Below are 13,480 nucleotides of genomic sequence, written 5' to 3' on the forward strand. Positions count from 1 at the left end.
GGATTTGAACGTTGATCATTTTCTCTTTCATAAGTTGTAATGTATAATAATTATATTTCTATTGTATAAAGTGAATATAAGAATAATAAAAATGAATTCAAGTATAATAAATATGAATATTTTTTCTGTAACAAAACAAAAATATACTTGTCATTTGTACTTTTTTCATGCTCAGTTTCAACTTTTTTTCCCAAATCCTTCCAAATTTTTTCATCTACAATTGGACTTTTAACACCTTGCTTCTTTTGTTTCCAAACAATTGAGAAAGAGTGTTGTTCAATAAATTTAGGGTTTTTAGTGCAAAATTGAAATTCATATAATCAACAATATAACAATGAATATTTCAATTCTAACAATGAATTTCGATTCTTACGCATGATCTTCATCATCTGAACTACTTGTATCTTATTTCGGTTTTCTACATAATTAAAAAACCAACAAATACTTCATAATTTTCGACAAAAATAACAAAAATTAACTTAAAATGTACATTCTAAAAAATATGAACAATATTCACAGAATTTTACTGATAATTAACTTAGATCAAGTACATTTTCATAAATTAAAATCAAAACTAAGTAAATATTTGAAAATATTTCGGACAATTAATATTAATCTCTTAACAATCTTTGAGTATTATGAAATTCAACATAAATTATGCTAATTTTCGAACTTGCCCTTTTTTCGGAGATGGTTGAAGCTTGCTTGCCATGATTTTCAATTTTTTAGAGAGAGAAATATAGAGAAAGGAGAGAGAAAACTAGAGAATGGAGAGAGAAAATAATTTGATGTTTGGAAGTAAATGGTTTGTTTGGAAGAAGTTGGGAATTAATGGCGGTTTACAAATGACGGTTTTTTTTTTCTTTTTTTTATGAAAGATTGAGGTAAGGGCGTAATAGTGTCGGGTGGGCTATTTGTCTGGGCGATCTGTTGAAGTTGCTTGGTTTGGGCTGCATGAATTGGACCGTGTGTTGTTGCAGCTATCATTGCTGCACTAGACCAATTGACCCGCCGGTTCCCAACTACTTCCGAATTTAATACCGGGTACCCAGTTTTTCTCTCACCCCTAGTCATCGCCACGAACTCGACCCATTGAACAAGTTTTTCGGACCAAAGTTATGAAAGACCATGAAGATCATAGTACCCGCAAGTTATGAAGAAAGTTAACTTTCAAGTTGAAATCAATCCAAAATTTTCAATAACAATAATTTCAAGTTGAAATCAATGCACGTGTAGTGTTTGTTTATTTGTCTGAACCAACTGGGGGACAAGAAAACCCTTTAATAACAACGAACAACTAATAAAAATTCAACTTCCATTGATCGCATCGCAAGTCCCAACTAGCATTTCCCAGAAAATTTAATACAGAATACCATTTTCACTACAATTAAGATAACATTAATTTTTCTGGGTTAATACTAACATTCAAAGATATTTTAGTTTTTTAAAAAAAAGCACTAATAAAACCCAATTCTTTCCATATTTTCTGGATCTTATTTTACAATCTAAGTATATTCACAAATTTCTAGAGATTATATTAAAGTTCTATGAATTAAATTTGTGCAATAGATTGCTGTAAAAAATGTTAAGAGAAGGAAAATCTCTTGCAGAAACTCCAACATGGTCTGTTGCAACAGTTACTTCAATTATGATTTTTGTTTGTTTTCTTGTAGAAAGATGCATTTACTGGTTTGGCAAGGTGAGAACTTTGCATAATTGCATACATTATTCTCACTTTTATTTAATGGGTTGCTTTTTTTTTTTTTTTTTTTTAATTTAATTTTAAATTTGCAGTGGTTGAAGAAGACTAGGAGGAAGGCTTTGTATGCTTCATTAGAGAAGATTAAAGAAGGTAATTTGACTTCAAAGCCTGTAATTAACTAACATTTGTTGTAAATTTTAGTTAAGAAATGTATAGTAATAAGATTAGTTGCTTCAATTGTTTGATGTTCATTTTTTTTTTTTTTTTTTTTTTTTTTTTTTTTTTTTTGGGGGTATTATCTTGTGTGTTTGCTACCTTTTGTGATCTGTTATCTGGCGTTCTTATTTTCTGTTTTGCTTACTGGTATTCGAGTTGGTATCATAAGCATGCTTCAATTATTTGGTTATACACTCGAGAACATGATGTACTGGTGATCCAGCTTGTAATTGTTAGAATTTGCTTTGTTTTTTGTTTATGTGGTTTGGAGATGTGATAAGTCAATATACTCGACTATGGTCTTTGGATTTTGATGATCATGTTTGTTCTTTGGTCTACTTATACTATAGTAATGACTAACGAGTAATGATATACAAACCATTCATGAAGCTAGCAAATTCTTAGAAGTCTTATTATGGTTCTTAACAGTGAATAGCTGCCTATTATGAGATGTAACTTGTTCTCTCTTGCTTGTGCAGAACTTATGCTGTTGGGGCTGATTTCTTTGTTGTTAGGACAGTTTGCTAGATGGATTTCTGAGATATGTGTAGATTCGTCTCTTTTCAACAGTCGATTTTATGCTTGTTCCGAGGAAGATTACACTTCCCATGAGAAATTTTTTATTAGAGAATCAATTCCCTCATCAAATGAGACTGATATACCTCCAAAGGGATTGTTCAATTCCGTTTCTCATCGGTGTCCTGAAGTACGTTGGTCTCCTTACACTCCAGTTCTTGTTAGGCATGCAGTTACCTTTTCAAATTTATAAGTTTCTGATTGCTGCAGGGTCGCGAACCTTTTGTGTCTTATGAAGGTCTTGAGCAGCTTCACCGGTTCTTATTTGTGCTCGGTATTACCCATGTTCTATATAGTTGTGTTGCTGTTGGTTTGGCTATGATAAAGGTATAGTTTCACATCCATTTACAAGCTTATTTGCTGATACTAGTAATTCTTATTAATTCATTAATGGGACATGTTGGAAGCAAATTATGTTGATGCCAACAGAATTATTTGAGATGCGAGGTTTTGATATGTATGTGGTAAATAATATAACTGGCTGCACCTTTAAATTGTGTAATATTCCTTATTGACTAAGAAGGAAAGAAAGATGTATATTAGTTAAGCAAGCATTCTAGAATTACAAATTTTAAACATGAGACTGGGTCTTTGATGCATGGGTTTTGTTGAGTGGCTGCTTAACAAATATACAAGCTAAAATATGTGAAAGTTTGCAACTGCAAATTATAAGCAAGATTAAAAGCTAATTGGAAATCTTGAAAGTGGTGAAAATAGCGTGAAGATTACCTTGGAATCCCATTTGAATAGAAGTGCATATATCTGATCAGATTATAGGGCTTTTTTTTTTTTTTTTTTTTTTTTTTTTTTTTTTTTTTTTTTCTAAAGCATGCATCATTAATCTTATTCTGTTGTATCTGGTAGATATACAGTTGGAGAAAATGGGAAGCCCAGGCAATTTTGCAAGGTAAATGAAGGAATGAATTATTATGAAACAACTATTAAAATCGTTCTGATGTTCATTATACGATGTGGCTACTTGTACTACTGCATTCATTACACTTTTGCCTATTTCCATTTTCATTTTCATTATCTATTATAGCAGTAATTATCTGACATCTATCCCATCTGGGTTTTTTTATATTGCAACAAGAGCATTCATGTCCATCATATGATTTTTTGTTCAAGTAATATATACTCCCTCCGTCTCCTTTTGATAGTCCCTTATGGGCAAATTTTAGTCCCGAAATGTTCACCCCATTTGCCTTTTCCAATAACTATTAATATTAATTTTTTACCAAAATTCCCTCCAATTTGCAACAATATTTGTGCATATTTAAATTTTCTATGTAAATTTTGTTTTCCCATGTACTTTTATTAATTTCTCTCTCTACTTTTTTGCATACCCAATGTCAATTTACTTTTTCAATGTACTTTTACTATACTTATTTGTGTTTATTAATTCCCGTGAAAAATACCCATAAGAGACTATCAAAAGGGGACGGAGGTAATATTAGTTCGCACTTGCTATAAATGTTAGAGCTGTATGTTTCAAGTGCCTTTTTCACTTAATATTGCTACTGTGCAGCAAAGAGGAACAAGGTGATGAGGCGACAAACCACCTTTGCTTTCCATCATGCATCACATCCTTGGAGCAGAAACCGGGTTCTAATTTGGATGGTAATTTGATGGTTTCTTTGTGTGACACATTGTTTACCTAATGGTACAATCCTTGTTTGCTTCTTAAAATTGTGAGATTTTGAAAAGCCAGTCTTGATCCATTTCGTGTAGAGCTAGAATGTTTCTATATATATTGTAACACAAGCAATCAAGATATCTTCCATATATTCTCATTGCACCAGTGTTCCTTTTAAGTAATCTTAGCCTATTGCACAAAGGCCATTCCTTGAAAATTCTTACAAGATTTAAAAACAGAAAGAAATACATGCTGTAATATGTCTCTATTATATGAGAACTCATCAATTAGGCTCCTTAGATCTTTATCATTTATTTAATTTCTGGCAAGATTGAATTTATGGCAGAGGGAGAATTGGTTTGGGCGGTGGTGGCTTGACGTGGGAAGATTATGGATAGAGATAAAATATGGAGGATAGGAGGAAAGAGAAACTCAGAAACATGCTTTCAATTATTTTTTTGAAATGAATACACATTAACTAATTTACCTAATTTTTTCTTATAGCTCTTTTAATTTGATTTTTCTTTTAAATAGTTGTACAGAAGTAACTTCCACTCATTTCAAGTACCCAAACTGCAACTGAGTCCAACGTTGAGTACCCAAGTAATTACGTAACTCGTAAACTAACTTAGATTACTAGGTCTTAGATTATGTTAAAACCTTTTGTTTTGATATTTTGTTTTTTTTTTTAAAACCACAAAATTGGGGATATAATACTTAATTAAAATTAGAGTATGTATTACAAATATTCTCCTTTGGAACAAATGAAAATTTGGAGCATCGCAAAAAATAATCCACCATTACCCCTAAACCATAGTTAAAGTTCATACAAACAATAGAACAGTCCCACGTTGTACTATTTAGATTCTAAACAGCAGCAGAAGCCAGAAGGATAGCCTCAGCACTACAGCAGCCTGCACTAAGCAGCACCAATGCTCCTTTTGTCTTGATCATAGATGATCTTGACACTATCATAGTTACTTTTTTTATTTTGTTATCCTGTGATAATAAAGGAATCAAAACAACTTTATTAGGAACATAAAAAAAAAGGACCTATTACGGTTCTTTCCCTTTTATTTCTTGTCATTTACTTCTATGAGAGGGGTTGAGGAGAAGAGTAAGCAGTTCACTAAAATTGGCAAGATCAGGACAAAATTGTGGTAACAGAAATACTGAAGCAAAAAAGAGCGATGCCTTTTGACATTGTAGCCTTTTGTGGTCAATTGTCAGGTCCTATAATATCTCAAATCAATTTTTTTTTTTTTATTTATTATTTTTTTTATTTTTATTTTTATTTTTTTTTTATTTTTTGGTTGGAGTCTTTTTGGCTCTGTTGGTTGGAGTACTTGTTGGAACTTCATTTCGTGTCAATAGTTGCTAGTCTGAAATTATGCTGTGTAACTTTCAGGTAGATGTCGTTGCTCTATAGTGATAGCCTTTTCTTTTCTGTAATACTTTTTTTTTATATAGGATATTTTAGTCAGCTTTATAACCCTTTTCTGTCTACCCGAGAGGGAATTTTGTATTTTACAATTATCGAGCTATGTATAGTGATTTATTAAAGATTGAAGGTAGCAAATGTTAAGCATAATGTATCCCTTACAAGCTATTTTTACAAGGATTTTGTTTTTGAAAAAAATATAAAAATCTTATGTTCTTTTTAAATCACAAAATATTTCTTTTTGGGAAGTTGCAAATTAATTGCAACATTACTTTATTTGGCTAATAATTCCCTATCTCTTTCCTTATCACATGGGTCTTTTTATCTCTCTCTAGCTTTCTCCTCTCCTAAAATACCGTGCATCACCTCCACATTGCAATTAAAAGGGAATGGAGGAAGTATAATAAAAAGATGGACAGATCTTGCTTTACATTATTATGGCTACACAATTATAATTAGCTTATGTGGATTCCTTCTAAAGGATCAAAACTTGTGTTGTCGTGTCATAGAGATTAAGCACTATATGACTTATTCAATGTTACTTCTGTTCTCAAGTTGATCCATCCTTTATTCATGCAGCTATGCTTTCTTCGACAATTCAAGAGTTCTATACGGAAATCAGATTATATGGCACTGCGTTTGGGTTTTATAACCGTAAGTGTCACTTTGACATTACTGTCCTTGTAACAGTGCATTTGTATTAATATTTCCCTTATTGTTCTTTGAAGGTGAGTCAGTTTATCATGGTTTCATAGCTAGATGGGCCTGAATGCCTGATGTTATGCAGTTTTTATATCAATGTATCTGACAGTAGCAATCAATTCCATACTCTTTTGTGATGCTAATAAACACCCCCCCCCTCCTCCACAAAATAAAAGGAATTGAGATGTCAGATTACATTTACCGTTATAGGCATATATAGAACTTCTGGTGGAGGTAAACTGGTAAAGTCATTCTAGTGGAACGTTCATCAGTTTCAATGAAAATGTTGCCTATGGTAGATGTTAATTTTGGAAGGGGCACTTTGCGCTGTAATTGTTATACTTGTGCTTGGAAGTGTTAGTATGGATGACTCTATCTCATATAGTCATATGTAATGCTGAGAAACAACTGCTGAAATTCCAATATATTAACTCAGATTTCAGTATATTTCTGTTTGAATGCTGTGCGCCTCTGCTACACTCATTCTTCTACATCTTTCAGCTCTTTCTTCATCTTTTCCTAGATTTCCTCTCTTTTATATGAAGTGAAATACCTACCCTTGATTACTATGACATCAGAGAATAACTGTAAAATTTCTGCATTGAAAACATGTCCACGTCATCCAGAAAAATGAACTACTATTATCCAATAACAATCTTATAGCCGGCTTTCTCTTCTACTTGGGTTGAAGCAATTTCAAATTACCTTGCATGATTGATACAGCCATCTTATAACGGCTGATCCTATAATATGTGATTTGTAGCTGCTTTCTGTGTGGTTGAGGTTCAGATGAGATGTGTCAGGACAGCGGCTGTTAACATATCTACATGCTGCAAAATTATTCACATTGTATGCTTAACGGTTCCACTTTAAGTAATTGAGTTTAAGATATTTCGTTTATACTTGTTTGCAGAATCACAGACTACCACAACTCTATGACTTTCACAAATACATGGTTAGGAGCATGGAAGATGAATTTCACACAATAGTGGGAATCAGGTATACAATTCTTGAGATATTTATTTATTTAATTATCTTAACTCTATGTCTCATATCGCAGAAATTTTACAATTTGCAGTCCTTTGTTATGGTGCTAATATCAATTGTGATTTTAAACCTCACAAGTACTTGTGCCTTTTGAGTTGATTAGCTTGGAAAGACATTACATATCTTATTTTAGGCATTTAGAACACAGAAAACGTACAAATGATCTTAAGAAATATTTCTTGGGCTAGCACTTTTTGACTTCTATCTATTGGGTCCAGCATACCTCTCACAAAATAGTTCTGTTGTATAAAGATATTTACCTTTATGGGCTCATATATGGTGGCAGTATGAAGTAGTTTGTTGAAAAGTATTGAGGGCTTGTCCTCTGATTTTTAGGAGGAATGTCCGATAATCTATATTAGTTGGCCTCTAAATGATCTATCAATCATCAGGGATCTATCAACTATCAGATATCAGACATCTTGTGTTCGTACTCTAATTTAGTAGGTATTAAATTTTTTTTTTTAACTATCTTACTCTGTGTTACCTAAATGTTTTTCACCTCACAGACAATATCTTATTAAATCATGTTTAAATCTGCTAACAGTTTCTCACTGTCTGTTACTCTGTTCTCTACTACAAAATATTTGGGACTGTTTTTGATGATGTAAGTCATGTTTGCGTCAGGTTTAGCTTGACTCGAACTCACGAGTTGCATACTTGAACTTGTAAGCTCTAATTCCAGGTCTAACTTGAGAAAAAAAAAAAAAAAAAAAAAAAACCAAAATTTTTTCCAGTATTGGGGTGCATCAGTGCATGTAATATGCTACCACCGAGAGTTGGAAAACTAGTCATGTCACGTCTGACTTGTTTTCGCGTAATTTTATCTTGAACAAATTGGTGATTGAGTTAAATGAGTTAGGGTTGGTTATTTTTGGATTGGAATTTTCATCTCTCACCTAACCCACCTATTAGATAGGTCGTTCATGTCAATATGTTTGAATAAATTTGTTGATAAACCAAACCCAATCCAACATCAGGTTCTGGTTGTGTTATGCCAGACCTGCTTTTGTCAACTCTAGCTATAGCAGTTCTGGACCTTAAGTTACAGGATTATGGAGATTACATGTCACAAATAGTTTGCTCCATATGTAAGTGAGAACAATAAGTTAGAGATATCTCATATTATAATCAACTTTACGGTGACTATGACAAATCTCATTCTTCGTTAACTGGGGAAGCAAGCTGGATGTAATTTGTTTTTTTAGTTTCTTAATTTGTTATGGAAGGGAGATAGTATGTGATACGAGATATGAAGTATCTCTAATTTAAACTTGATAGGAAAAGTGGAACCTAAGAAATCTGAACCTCAAATATATCTTGAGTCAAGATGCTTCAATCTTCAAGGAGATCCTGTTAAATCCGATGCCCTGGTGGAAGGAAAATCCAGTGTAATTTCCCTTTTTTTTTTTTTTTTTTTTTTTTTTTTTTTTTATTATAGTTGGCAGAAAAATTGATTGTTCCAATCGTAGCGTATAAGGCAACCTTTAGTACTGGCTGTCGTTATAGTGTATCGTTATAGATGCTTGTCTGGCTTCAAAATCTGTGCAAATGTCGATATATGCATAGATGGACTGGTGACTGGTGTAAATCCTTCCATGGAGTAAAAAGAAATAAGGTAAGGATACTTAATTATCCTTTTTTTAATTTATTTTTTGTCTTCAACACACTTCATACACTAGGTACTATGTATTATCTTCTTTAATAGAAATATAACTACTTACATCCTGATATTTTGCAGGAAAAGGAAAAAAAAAAAAGATGAAATTAACCTCAGGAAATCATATTTCAATATTTCCAAGGAGTCGACAAAGTGACAGCTCAATTGGATCTAATCATGAAATAATTAAAGTTGAGTCTGAATATTGGTGGTTTACAAATATTAAAAAAAACTAATTTTTTTTTTTTTTTTTTTTTTTTTTCAAAGAGTGCCATTTGGAAATTAATCCATTTTGTTCATTACCAAGACTTATTTTGTGTAAACTGGCAGTTTCCTTAAACTGTTGCGAATTAGTGTTTCATTGATGTAATCTTGTATCTTGTTTGTTTTTGAGGAGAACTTTTAAAAATTTTATTGTTTGTTGTAAAAGGTGGATGATTGTTGTTTAATCCTTTTTTTTTTTTTTTTTGAAAGAAAGATGTTTAATCCTTTGCAACACTGCTGTTTTTTTATTTTTATGTTTATTTTTTATTTTTTTAAAATAAAAAAAGCCAACATTCCATTTCACTTTTTGGGCCTAGATTGAGCCAAACTTATCTTGCCTTTTCGGTCGAGCTGGTAAAACTCTAAAGTTTGAGTCAAACTCTAAGTTTTTGAGTTTATAAGTTGAGTCGACCTTGGATATGAGCATCGTGAGTTCGAATTGAGCTGATTCAAACTTAAGCTTGACTTATAACATAAACAACTCTGTGAGAGGAATAGGACTAGAGGAATACAGTTATAATGAGTTTGGAAGCAGTAAAAGTTCTCTTAAGTTGTCATCCTTGGAACATTAATGGTGAGCTAAGGTTAAATGCATATCAATGCTTTATGGTTATGTCCAAGAGGAATGTCTAATATAATGAAGCTCAATAATTAGTCCCTTTTCTTGGAATGTAACTGTAAGATCTTATGCTAGATATCTTCATTTTTGCAGTTGGCCATTATGGGGTTATGCAATACTATGCATCCTGCTCAATGTTCACGGTACTTTTTCTAATTGAAGAAGATAAGACTTTAACCCAATTTCTTACATATTGTTTTACTATGATTCTCTTTGAACTTCAATCTATAATGTAATATGCAGGGCTGAACATTTACTTTTGGCTTTCATTTATCCCTGTAATTGTAAGTTTTTTTTTTTGTCTCTGTCTGCTTATTTTCCTGAGAAATTACGAGTTTTTTTTTTTTTTTTTTAAATTTAAATTGTGGATAATGGATTTATGTGTACTTTCATTCTTCCTTATAGCTTGTCATGCTGGTTGGTACAAAACTTGAGCATGTCGTCTCCCTTTTGGCACTAGAAATTGCAGCACCAACGTGTCCATCTACCAGGACTCAAGTGAAGCCACGTGATGAGCTATTTTGGTTTGGGAAGCCAGAAATGATATTATGGCTGATTCAGTTCATTTCGTTCCAGGTGACTTGATCTCAGTATTATTCTCTCTAGCTTTTTATAGAATGTATTATTATATCCTCATGGCTTGTTTTCTTTGGTACATGCAGAATGCTTTTGAAATGGCAACTTTTCTCTGGTCCTTGGTGAGTTTTCTCCCCCAACTCCCCTCTTATCACATACACAATATATGTTTGTACACGTATGCTTTTATTATAATTTGCTTTAGTGTTTGGGGTGATTCGGAGGAATAAGAGGGAAATTGCAATTAAACAAATATTGAGGCATGTGAGAACACCCTCACAGATACTAGATGCTCTACCAGTGCAAAGAGAACGTCATATATGTTTCTGAGATAAAATTTATCTTTTGGTGTTGCTCTTGCAATGCTCAATGAATAGACTTTAAAAGATCAAGTACGAGATAGAACAAAGATGAAGGATTCTTCTCTAATCGCGGAAGACTATCAAAATACCCTAGACTTTGATTCATGCTGCTTTGTAAAAACACGATCAATAATAGGACATGTATACATCGTGTCTTTTTAAACAAATTTTCTTACAATACTTCTGTGATATAAGAAGTCAAGAAGTGAGTGTTACTCTGTGAATAAGAATTATACTTTGAGATAATGTATCTCACGTGCAATTTTGGGAACAACTCAATCACCCCTCTGCAATCTTTTGAGTGATAATCTGTTTCTCCCTTTGCAGTGGGGATTTGAGCAGCGATCTTGTTTTATGAAGAACCATGCCATGGTAATCATCCGTTTGGTTTCTGGGTATGTAAATTAAATTGTCATTCCATTTGCTTCTTGTCACATTTTATTTATAGAAAGAATGGAAACATATTGTTCTGTAATTTCATGCGGTTGTACTTTCAATAAAGTTGTACATATTCAGCTCTCATGGTTTGGATTATACAAATTACTAAAAAATCATAAGAGAAACACACTCTAACATCTGAATTGTACTTCACAAAAACTAGCTACTTGATTACTGTTAGAAGTAAAGTAATGTGCAATGAACCAACCATCCCCTCCACACATTCTGACCTACAGCAGAAGAAGAAGACAGAAACAGCAAGCAACACACACCCACTACCATGAGCAGCAACAGTTCTGAAATTGCAGGCTGCCTTTTATCTTTCACTGTGGTAATTTAGCTAGATGACAAATAGTAGTAAATGCTTAACAATCAAGGCAGTAGGCCAAAGCTTGTAGCAATCAAGTAGTATAAATAGAATAGCCTAAGTTAGAGGGAGATAGGCAGAAGATTATTGTAGTGAATTCTTTGAGAGTGATGACCTAAAGCCATTTACGTTGTACGCAAGCCTCGTGCTTTATCTATCAAATTAACCTTCCGACCAAATATTATCATCTGAACCACCACGTTCGTTGCATAATGCCAAGAGATAGCTAGAATTTTAAATTTTAGCCATGCACTCCAATTGCGTTGTCTTTTCAATTCATAGAAGCTGTCTAAATACATTTTGGCCAATGAACAAAATCATATAAGAACATAAGGTAGTTAATCATGTCAAATTATTGAGATTTAGGACCTCGGACTGTGACACTTCGCGTGTCTTATAGCCAAATCTTATGATCTCTTGATGCATGTAAGAATTTACACTTGTAAAAATTAAAGTGAACGTTCACTTTATTCTGAAATATTCTGTGTTGCTGCTACTAAATACTACGGGTATTATATTCTTATTATCTGCCTTTACAATCTTAACTGCAGAGTTCTCATTCAAATCTGGTGCAGCTACAGTACTGTCCCTCTTAGTGTTATTATAACACAGGTGAGCACATTGCAATTTGTAGTCGGATTTTCATTTCCCCTAAGTTGATGACATTTTACCTACATTTTACATCTTTTATATTGAATTCATCTATAAAAGGAATTAATAACAATTCAGAATTGTTTGAATATAGAACTTTTTGGAAAAGTTTTTCATTAGTGATGCAGTTATGCGTCAGTATGAGTTCAAGCTCTATAACAACCAAGGCTATTGCTTCAACGTGATTGTAATTGTCTAGTGCCTACATTTCATGTTCTTCAACAATCGATTTAGCTGTACAACTTTGTCCAAAAATTTTCTGCTGCCACAGCACATTGAACAGACTCCGAACCCCATTATGGTAGAACTAGCCATACTCTCTCGACTTCACTAACATGGTTTCTGAAACTGCAATATAACCTGTTCACTGCCACTAAACTAATATAAATGATAGAATTATAGTCTAATTCTTTTGACCTTTGATGGTGCTAGATGGGATCTAAGTGCAAGAAAGCCTTGGTTGCAGAAAGTGTGAGAGATTCCTTGCATAACTGGTGTAAGAGAGTTAAGGAGAAGTCAAAACGTTCACTGGCAGCAAGGTCAGTTTGCTCCCTTGACGACATAGATGAAGTAACGACAGTTGCATCCCTCACGCTATCCCGAAGCTCTTCTGTTGCTTCTTTAAATGAGGTCAAAATAACAGAGGTAGAGCATCCAAATGAAGCAGGACTGCAAAATTCTGTTGTCCCTGACGAGCTTTCATTCCGTATGTCAGAGTATATTTCTCAGTCAGCTGAAAATACGTTTCTAGATACACCTGATCACGAATCCTTAAGTAATGATGATGAAGGAAAGGCTGAGACCCTTGCAGATTTGCTACAGAAAACCTGAATTTTAGAGGTGGTGGTTCTTCTAATGCTTGTTACATTTAGTTTTGTAATTCTTTTAATTGTTAGAATAGCACATAATTTATATACCTAGCTCAATGTATTAACCACCAGGTTGAAAATTTATACAAGTAACTATTTTTTTTTTCTTTATTTTATTTGTCTGTTTTTAAATAATATTGATACAACTGTCAACCAACTTTAGTTGCATTTGGAGAATTGCAAAATAAGTTGTTAAATTTTTGAGTGAGTTATTTTTTTCTCATCTTTCATTAATTCTTATAAGGTGTCCAATTTTTTGGTTGAATTCTTTTATAACAAAGAAGGTAATACGAAGATAATTCCGCTGTTTCTTTTTAGATGAACCATTTTTATAAAGGAAAAAATGCCAAGAAT

General features: G+C 32.8%; 1 protein-coding gene across 1 annotated transcript; it reads left to right on the plus strand.

Annotated features, from left to right (window-relative positions):
• The first annotated feature begins 1,392 nt into the window (after nucleotides 1-1,392).
• LOC145601906 (MLO-like protein 4) lies at nucleotides 1,393-13,237 on the plus strand. Its single transcript, XM_081657992.1, has 15 exons — nucleotides 1,393-1,699; nucleotides 1,795-1,852; nucleotides 2,398-2,624; nucleotides 2,705-2,821; nucleotides 3,359-3,401; nucleotides 4,023-4,114; nucleotides 6,151-6,225; nucleotides 7,187-7,272; nucleotides 9,957-10,006; nucleotides 10,107-10,147; nucleotides 10,269-10,439; nucleotides 10,526-10,561; nucleotides 11,129-11,196; nucleotides 12,158-12,218; nucleotides 12,690-13,237. Exons 1-15 carry the CDS (start codon nucleotides 1,583-1,585, stop codon nucleotides 13,086-13,088), a joined length of 1,641 nt encoding a protein of 546 aa, XP_081514118.1. The 5' UTR covers nucleotides 1,393-1,582; the 3' UTR covers nucleotides 13,089-13,237.
• Nucleotides 13,238-13,480: the final 243 nt, after the last annotated feature.

The sequence above is a fragment of the Chenopodium album genome, chromosome 21 (genome assembly GCF_948465745.1).
Source record: "Chenopodium album chromosome 21, dcCheAlbu1.1, whole genome shotgun sequence".
In the NCBI taxonomy this organism is placed as follows: domain Eukaryota; kingdom Viridiplantae; phylum Streptophyta; class Magnoliopsida; order Caryophyllales; family Amaranthaceae; genus Chenopodium; species Chenopodium album.